This window comes from Glycine soja, chromosome 11 (assembly GCF_004193775.1).
Source record: "Glycine soja cultivar W05 chromosome 11, ASM419377v2, whole genome shotgun sequence".
Classification (NCBI taxonomy): domain Eukaryota; kingdom Viridiplantae; phylum Streptophyta; class Magnoliopsida; order Fabales; family Fabaceae; genus Glycine; species Glycine soja.
This window is the reverse complement of record NC_041012.1, coordinates 29062024-29072745: the sequence shown is the minus strand read 5'-3', so window position 1 is coordinate 29072745 and position 10722 is coordinate 29062024. Positions and strand designations below refer to the sequence as shown.

The 10722-nt window shown below is 31.3% G+C and overlaps 1 protein-coding gene across 1 annotated transcript; it reads right to left on the bottom strand.

Moving 5' to 3' along the window:
- Positions 1–9927: 9927 nt before the first annotated feature.
- Positions 9928–10332, bottom strand: LOC114373141. The gene has a single exon (XM_028330679.1). The coding sequence runs from the start codon at positions 10330–10332 to the stop codon at positions 9928–9930; it is 405 nt and encodes a 134-aa protein (XP_028186480.1).
- Between the last annotated feature and the right edge of the window lie 390 nt (positions 10333–10722).

Here is a 10722-nt window from a genome sequence, read left to right as displayed (position 1 = left end):
CACTTTTAATTCGAACTTTCAAAACTAACTTGACATGTAGAGAAAAACAAGGGTTTCAATTCACAAAATGTCAAGAAACTCCTATTTCAAAAACAATTACCCATTACCTGTACATAACCCAAAATTCAAAAAAAACATGCAATGTTGTACACAAAACATAAAACCAAAATAACAAAATTAACCTAGAAAAACCTAATAAAATTAAACTAGAAGACCCAACAAAATTAAAGAAGAATCTCCCCCCCCCCCCCCCTCACACTTAAACAACACATTGTCCTCAATGTAGCACAATCATAAGATCAAGAACAATCAAAACAATCAATAAATTTGGACAAGTGCAATAAAAGTAAAGAAGGAGACAGAAAAAGAAAACTCCCTAAGTCATGGCGGAAGAGAAGTAGGGTGAAGTAAGGAGGTCCCCTCCACCACTACATCCACTAAGGAGGGATTTGCGAGGAATGGTTTCAACCGGTGTCCATTGACCTTGAAGCTCTTATCTGTGGACTCACTTTTGATCTCAACTATACCATAAGGAAAAACATTAGTCACCACAAAAGGACCAATCCACTTTGACCTCAACTTACCACTCATGAGTCCAAGCCTAAAGTTATACAATAAAACTTTCTGTCCAACCGCGAAGTCCTTCTTAGCTATCAAACTATCATGGAACTTCTTGGTCTTCTCCTTGTAGAATTTGGAATTCTCATAGGCTTCTAAACAAATCTCATCTAGCTCACTTAGTTGCAACTTCCTTTCCTTTCCAGCCTGATCAATAGAGAAGTTGTAGGTCTATACAGCCCAGTAAGCTTTATGCTCTATCTCGACAGGAAGATGGCATGCCTTGCCAAAGACAACCCGATAAGGAGACATTCCTATGGGTGCTTTGTAGGCAGTCCTATGCGCCCAAAGAACATCATCTAGCCTGGTGCTCCAATCCTTTCTGTTCGGCTGCATAATCTTCTCCAAGATCCTTTTTATCTCCCTGTTTGAAATCTCAGCCTGCCCATTAGTTTGGGGGTGGTAAGGTGTGGAAATTATGTGCACAACCCCATACTTTTCGAGCAAGGCATACATGGATTTGTTACAAAAATGGGTGCCTTGATCACTAACGATGGCTCTAGGGACTCCAAACCTGCAAAACATAACAAAATCCACAACAACCTTAGCATCGTTAGTTCTGGTGGGTTTGGCTTCCACCCATTTTGAAACATAATCAACAACAAGGAGAATATAAACAAAACCAAAAGAGACAGGGAAAGACCCCATAAAATCTATACCTCAGACATCAAACACCTCATAGAATAACATGGGTTGTGAGGCATTTGCTGTCTCCATGAAGGTGAGTCGCCTGCTCTCTGACAAGGCTCACAAGTGCTACAGATTCTCCACGCATCCTTGAAGATGGTGGGCCAATAGAAATCGCAGTTAAGCACCTTGCGAGCTGTCCTCTATATGCCAAGATGACCACCTGGTGCAGAAGAATGACAGAATTGCAGGACCGAGTCAATCTCGTGGTCTAGAATGCATCTCCTAATAACCTGGTCACTACACAACTTCCACAAATAGGGGTCATCCCAAATATAATGCTTAGCATCACTCTTAATTTTATCATTTTGAGCCTTAGATGCTAATGGAGGAAAAACAGAAGCAACCAAATAATTCACAATATTAGCAAACCAAGGAGTGGGGAAGGAATCAGAAATACTATACAGAATGTAGAAATGGTCATCCAGAAAATCATCCCCAATGGGTATGTCCTCAGACGCACGCTCAATCCTACTCAAGTGGTCAGCCACGAGGTTCTATGCACTGCTCCAATCACGGATCTCTAAATCAAACTCTTGGAGCCAAAGCATCTACCTGATCAATCTAGGCTTTGATTCAGCCTTCTTCAATAGGTACTTTAGAGCTGCATGGTCAGTATAAACAATAACACGAGTACCAAGCAAATATGAACGAAATTTTTCAAGACCAAAAACTATCGCTAATAACTCCTTCTTTGTGGTAGTGTAATTTGGTTGAGCAGCATCCAAAGTTCTAGAAGCATAGTAGATCACCCGAGGCAGCTTATCAATCTTTTGAGCAAGGACAGCCCCCAATGCGTAATTGGATGCATCACACATTAGCTCAAATGGGGCTGTCCAATCAGGTGTCTGAATCATAGGGGTGGTAGTCACCGCACGCTTGAGGCAATCAAAAGCCTCTTTGCATTGGTCATCAAAATCAAACTCCACCTCCTTTTGCAGCAGATTGGATAGTGGAAGGGTCACTTTGCTAAAATCCTTGATAAAGCGTCTATAAAACCCTGCATGACCAAGAAAAGAACGAACCTCTCGCATGCAAGAGGGGTAAGACAATTCTGAAATAACATCTATTTTTGCAGGGTCTACCTCCCATTCTCAATGAGATCCCAATATTCTTTGGAACGAAGAAAATTCTCCATCAACATTACCCAATGATCATAATGACCATCAAACCTTGGAATTGCAGGCTGCACAAAATTGCTACTCCTACCTTCTGCCATTCTTCTCAACTCCTTTTACTTGAAAGAAAAAAATTACAATTTCTTTCTTGATTCACATGCACTCAATATCATACCCCTACAATGGAGTTCTGATACCAATTGTTAAAAGAGAACAATGACATATAAATTTTCAAAGAGAATGCTCTTTTTCTTAATCTTCAAATTAAACTAGTGCATTAAAATTACTCCACATAATTACTCTCCATATAACTTCTATTTACCATAAACTACCACTAACTTCTATTTACACGCCAACAAGTACTAGTTTTTAAATTTAATGTCGTGCTCATTTTTCAAAAATATAAATATATTTCTCCTATTATTTAATTATGTTTAAAATATTTGATTTTACCTTATCTATAAATATTAATGCGTCCTGTGCGTATGCATAGCTAATTAACTAGTTACGAAGAAAGTTTGAAAGCAAAAATATGCTATAACAATTCGTGTGTGGATAATTCATCAATAAAAAATGGCATATGCAATGCGTCACTTGTCAGTGTGTGTGATCTTAATCTCATTATTCGTTGTGGACACGATAATTGATTGTCCTAAATATACATTGCGTTGTTTTCAAATGACATAGTATAAATAATTAGTTGAAACTAGCAAGCATGTTCACATTACTATTAGTTGTCGTGACAATAATAATGAGTGAAACTTATCATACACCCGCTAAGTTATAATTGAATCACAAGATAAAATTATATTTAATAAAAATATTTTAGTTAATTTTTAATTTTTTTTACTATTATTTAATTATTTAATAAATAAAGTTTTTTAATAAAATTTTGATAATTTTTAATATTTTTTAAAAATATTACTTGAAGTAAATTAACTTCTAACTTTTATATTTTATTTTATTTTTATCTTTCATCCATTTATCAAATTTTCTATTTAATATTTTATTTTTTAAATGAATCGTATTATTATTATTTTTTAGTTATTTTATATTTTTTAATTACTGTAATTTTATTAAACACCTATAATTTAATAAACTAATTTTTTAATGACATAAAATTTTTCATAATATTATTAGTACATAATTCTTTTTCTCTAATTAGTATTCGTATTTTAGTATTATTTCACATGTTCTTTCTTGCCGAAGTAAAACCCAAACGTCACGCATATGCACACATGACAATTGACAAACGAACGTCAAAATTATATTTTATTTTATTGGCTGGAGCTAGGCAGATCGCAACACCCGACCCCAACAGGCCTTTTAGAGAACAGGCAACACATGCTCTCTTTCATTTTAAAATTATGAATATTTTTTTAGTGGATTATATATTTAGATATTTCTTTCATTTTATAATCAATATTTTTTTACAAAAACTAATAAAATATATTTCCAAAAAAACTTTTTAAAATATAAATTATTTGGTATTTGATTGTTTTACTCAAATAATATGCATATTATTTGTCAAAATATCCTCATTCTTATTTTATTTAACTAGTTTAGCTTTATTTAATGAATAATTAAATTCTTCGTATTAGTTATATTTAGTATAAAATTTTGATGATTATAATTAAGTTAATAATACATATTTTTAATTATATTTATGCACAATAGTTGACTGAAGTTAATATGATTTAATTGACCTAAATTATATTTAACTTCACTAATTATATATATATATATATATATATATATATATATATATATATATTCAACAAATATCCAAATAAGGTAGAAAAAAAGCTAAACGATATACCTTAATTTTATTTCAATTTTTATATAAAATGTCTATCATTTATTTTAATTTATTGACAAATGATTAGTTTTTAATTTTATAAATCTCAAATATTATTAATTTTTCTTATCAACAAATTATTTTGAACCTAAATATATTTAATTCTATTCAAATCTTAAATGTTATGAAAATAATAATAAAAAATTCCTTTCATAACGTTCAATTATAAACCATTGTAATTATTATTGTTAATCTTCTTTCTGAATTCACTAAAAATGGGAAAATCGTTACTACAAAAGAAATAAGATAAAAAAATAGTAACACATAAAAATTATCATGTAATAATATTTAAAAATTATCAATAAGTATAATTAATATTTTATATACAAATAATCCATATCATAATTAAATTATAAGATATAAATTCTAAATCATATAATAATTCTTATAGATAAATAACTTGAAAAGGTAAAAGTAATGAAATTAATGTCAAAGAAAAAAAAATAATAATAATAATAGAAAAATCTTATGGCATGATTTGAACCATACAATTTATGTCATGACGAGGTTAACCAAATCAAAATTTTAATAATATAAACATAATTAAGAATATTATCTTTAAAATAAATAAAAATATCATGTTAAAATAATTTACTGGTAACATTTTTTTTAAAAAAAATATACAATTTCCTATAAAAAAAAACATACCATTTTAAAAAAGTTAAATAAACATTAATTTTTTATATAAATAAATTTAAAAGTGTTTCTTATAAACACACAATATTCTTTCATAATGTTCAATTATAAAACATTATATAATTTTAATGATTTTAAAGAATAAATATAATATTTTAAAGAATAATAAATACTGATACGCACGTTGAAGATGAAGCTATGCACCGGAGACATTCAGCTAGGACGAAGCAGCTACCTAAGCATTGGGATATCTACCAATTAGGATAGAAAAGCCTGGGAAATGGGGTACAAACTGTGGGTAGAACGTTGGCGGGAAAGGTCCTCACATTATAAAAGCTGTAACTAACTTGAAGAGGATATGAATAAAATTCCAGAAGTTTCCCTTCTCTCTCGAGCTCTTTCTCTTACTCACTTCTCTCTAAACCTGCGTTTCCTTCTTCCCCTCGAAGCTTCGAGCTCTCTCGCGGTTCACGCGCAGTGTGGAGGTTCCCTAGCCCTCGAACGCTAGGTATCATTGGTGCTTTCATTGAGCACAAGTTCTAACGCATGGCGGAAGGCACGAGATCAAAAGCTTTATCATCGAAAAAAATGGAGGAATTATTCGCGAAATTTGCTGCAACAGTGGAGGCGAAAATGGAGACCTTAGCGGAGAGACTAGCACATCTTGAAGCTAGTAGATTCAATCCTTCGCAAGCACAGCCAGAGGTGTCTTCGTTTCCGACATCAGGACCACTCGCAGCGCCGCATCGGATGAAACTGGATGTGCCAAGGTTTGACGGCTCCGACGCCACCGGTTGGATTTTTAAAATTATGCAGTTTTTCGAGTATCACACAACTCCAGATCATGAGAGGCTCACCATCACATCGTTCTATATGGAAGGACAAGCATTAGCTTGGTTCCAATGGATGCACCGAAATGGTCAATTATCATCTTGGCCTGCATTCCTTCATGCCCTCCACTCACGATTTGCTTCAACCACTTATGAGGATCCAACGAGATTGCTATGTAAAATGCAACAGAGATCAACGGTAAGCAACTACCTCTCCGATTTTGAAACGTTAGCTAACTGAATCATTGGTTTACCTGCTCCCATGGCTTTAAGCTGTTTCACCTCGGGCTTGATACCCTCGATTTGCCGAGAAGTTCAAGTCATGCAACCAGCCACCATAAGTCAAGCAGTGGCCTACGCCAGGTTACACGAGGAGAAACAAAATGATGCGCGAAGGACGTTTCGGCCTTCAACAGGAGCGTCCCCAAGCTCTCGTCAACATCCAACACCTACACCTTCAACCACTACTCCGTTATTACCTACACCAACGCGCACAAACCCATCCACAGTCCCTTTTAAACGCCTCACGATGGAGGAACTAGCTATGCGCAGAGAAAAGGGACTATGCTTCCAATGTGATAAAAAGTATTCACGAGGCCACAAGTGTTCTTCCTCCTTGTTTCTGCTCATTATGGAAGATAGTGACGAAGTGCCGGAACCACACGATCCACAATTGACCCTGTCGGAAATCGTACCTAAGCCACCACCTGCGCAATTAAGCTTTAATGCATTATCCGGACACGTGGTACCGAAAACATTACGTATGCAAGGGTATATTCGTGGCCAAACCGGTGAGCATATTGATAGATGGTGGTAGCACGCATAATTTCGTGCACCACAGGGTGGTTATGTCGGTAGGCTTAACGACGACTGTGACTTCACCGTTGAGGGTCACGGTTGGCAACGGTGAGGAACTTCAGTGCCAGCAAACATGTCCTAACGTCGAGGTAACTATTCAGCGACACCCCTTCGTCATTGACAATGGTTATGTGGTGTTGATTTAGTCTTGGGAGTACAATGGTTGAAAACGCTGGGGCCGGTGTTGACGGATTACACCACCCTCACGATGAAATTCATGGCCATCGGCCACCTTGTGGAACTACATGGTGAACACGAGCAGGCCCTAGAATCTATCTCTTCCTCTCAGCTTCGACGCATGATACATACCAATGGAACTAGTATGATGTTTCACATTCAATTGGAACCATGCCAAACCCCACAACCTAAGATAAGCCCGATACCTCTCAACGTTGAGGAGCTGATTAACAGATATTCACAACTATTTCAGCCATTACTGGAACTGTCACCTTCGCGAGACACTGACCACGCCATTAACATCCTAGCCCTCGAACGCTAGGTATCAAATACTCATTAAGTATCATACTTAAAAAAAAAATAATAAAGTACATAATAACAGTGTAGTTATTATTAATAATAATATCTTCTTTCTAAATTTACTAAAAACGAGAAAATCATTACTACAATAGAAATAAGATATAAAATAGTAACATATAACAAGTATCATGTAATAATATTTAAAAATTAGCAACAAGTATAATTAATAATTTTATAGACAAATAATTCTTATTATAATTAAATTATAATATATAAAGTCTAAATCATGTAATATTTTTATAGATAAATAACTTTAAAAAGTAAAATTCAAGTCAAAGAACTAATAATAATAATAATAATAATAATAATAATAATAATAATAATAATAGACAAATCTTATTACATGATCTAAACCATATAATTTATGTCATGATGAGGTTAACCAACTCAAAATTTCAACGAAATAACATAATTAAAAATATTATCTTCAAAATAAATAAAAATATCATGTTAAAATAATTTATAGGTAAACATATTTAAAAAAACAAAATTTTAAAAAATCTAAATAAACATTCATTTTTAGTATAAATAAATTAAAACTATTTATAATTAACACACAATAATAATACAAAAGCAACATCCTTTCATACCATTCAATCATAAGATATTATATAATTTTAGTGATTTTAAAAAATAAATATAACATCTTAACAAATAATAAATACTCATTAAGTGTCATAAATATAAAATAATTATAGAGTATACAATAATAGTGTAGTTATTATTATTTATCTTTATGATATTACTACGACAAAAGAAATAAGATAAAAAGAATAGTAACATATAAAAAGTAGCATGCCATAATATTTAAAAATTAGAAAAAATTGTAATTAATATTTTCTGCATACAAATAATCCCTATTATAATTTAATTATGACATTTAAAGTCAGAATCATATAATAATTCTTAATTTCTTATAGATAAATAAATTTTTAAAAGAAAAAGTAATCAAATTAAAGTCAAAGAACAATAATAATAATAATAATAATAATAATAATAGACAAATATTATTGAATGATTGGAATATAATTAAAATAAAATTTAATGCTACAGGTTAACCAACCCAAAATTTTAACCATATAATATAATTAAAAATATTATCTTGAAAATAAATTAAAATATCATGTTAAAATAATTAACATGTAAATATATTTTTAAAAATTATGCAATTTCAAAAAATTTATATAAAATTTAACTTTTAATATAAATAAATTTTAAAATATTTTTTATAAGCACACAAAAATAAAGTACACATTAAAATCTTATCCATAATTACAAAAAGAAACACTCAAATTAAAATAATTATATATTAAAAAATTACTATATTTATATTCTTTTTGTTTTTATACTTTTCATATAGGTACTGCACCATTATTTAAAGAAAGAATAAATCATATTTTAAACGGACTTAGTATTCTATGCAATTAATCATCTTGATTAATTTTACTATAATTATATTTAATACACATCTAAATATTTAATTAATAATTAATAACTTTATCTATGTACATATTTTTCAAATTTATGCAAAAAATAAATGTTAAAATATTTAATTGAAATAATTTATATGGGATTTGCTAGCATACTCACACTTCAAGTAATGTGAGTCTATACCAAACAAAAAAGGAACGTGAGTAGCGAATTTTCATAATTTTGATATTATGTTACTACTCATGTACATTTTTAGAAATATCAAACGAAAAACAGAAAAAAAAATGAATTTTAAAAATATAAAAAAATAACTTTCAATAATTTAGTGCCTTTTTTAGAAATTCAAAAAAGTAATTACAGTAATCATTATGCATAAAAAATAATTTTATTGAAATTACTAATATAATTAAAATCCTTAAGTTGTAAGGTAAATGTCCCTTTTTTTCCTATTTCAATTTTATATTCTATATTGCATTGTTTTTGTTTTTTATTTTTTGAAAATAAATATTAATGCACAGCTCTCCACTTATATTTAATGTCTCTTCATTGTAACCTAATGTAAATAACAATTCACAATTACAATAATTTTTGGTTTATGCATTATTTCCTTTTTAATATATGCTAGGTTTTCCATTATCTCCTATGGTTCCTCCATTTCTCTCTTGCATTAGGATACAATTTTAACCTTAGCAAAATCTTTGGTACTAGTGAATAATTTTCTGATAAATTTGATTTTAAAAATGTATGTTATCTTTTCACATTTTCTTCCTTTCTCCCTTTTCTTTGTGTTTGTAAAAAAAGTTACATTACTTAAAATTCAAGTGTGTTTCTTTTTTATTTTGATTGCAATTGTTAGGTTTGGTTTGTGTTTTATTAATGAATTTAGGTCGTGTTCCATATACATCAATTTGTGTTTTTTATTATTGATTTCATCTATGTTTTCATAATGTTTTTTTAAATAATCTCATATAATATTAGTTCTATTCTTATATATAGTAAAATCACTTATATTTCTTCTATAATATGTCAAAGGTGGAACTCACACCTCCAACACACTCACTCTCAACCTCACAAGAGAATTGTAGAGGATACACTATAATCTGATAGTATTATTCATCCCCAAATTCTGAATCTATTTATAATATTAGAATCTGACTAACTTGTTTTCTAAACAACAATAACAACTAGCAGAATAAAAATAACAACTAACAGAGTTAATCTTATTTATTTTTTAATTCCTTTATTCCTATTATTACAATTCCCCTCCTTGTCAAACTAGGACTTGCCCCCAAGTCCTTTACACGACGCTCCACTCAAAATCTGGATATTGTCTTTGCACCTCGTGTAATTCTTTTCATGTTGCATCCTTGGGGTTGGTCTGTTCCCACCACACTAATACTTCAGTAATGGCTTTATTGTTCTTCTTTTTAACTCTTCTATCCAATATGGCCACTGGTCTAATTATTAAGTCTCCATCTTCATTGAGTCTTGGTAATTGTTCTGAAACTTCATGGTCACCATGATGCTTTTTTAATAATGACACATGGAATACATTGTGAATCCTCGTGTTTGCAGGAAGGTCCAATTTGTATGCTACCTTCCCTATCCTTTCAATAACCTTGTAGCGACCATAATACCTCGTCGATAGCTTGTGAAAGTATGTATTTTCCAAGGAGTATTGCTTGTATGGTTGAATCTTCAAGTACACAAGATCTCCAAAATTAAACTCTTTGTCTATCCTCTTCTTGTCTGCATACATCTTTATTCTCTCTTAAGCTTTACTGAGATTTTCTTGCAACATTCTTCCAATCAGCTCTCTTGTCTTCAGTGTAATCTACTGCCTCAATTAGAGTTTCTCCCTTGTCTATCAAATTAGGACTTGTAGGGACATACCCATATAAGGCCTCAAAAGGTGTCATTTGGGTGGTTGTATGAAACTTGGTATTATACCATAGTTCTGCCATTGCTAAATGATTTGTCCATTATTTGGGCATATTTCCAGTAGCACATCTCAAATAAGCTTCTAGGGATTTATTGAGATTCCCAATCTATCCATTAGTTTGTGGATGGAAGGTTGTGGATCTTAACAATTTAACACCATGTGACTGCATTAAACCTGTCCAGAAAGTGCTTAAAAAATTGTATCTTT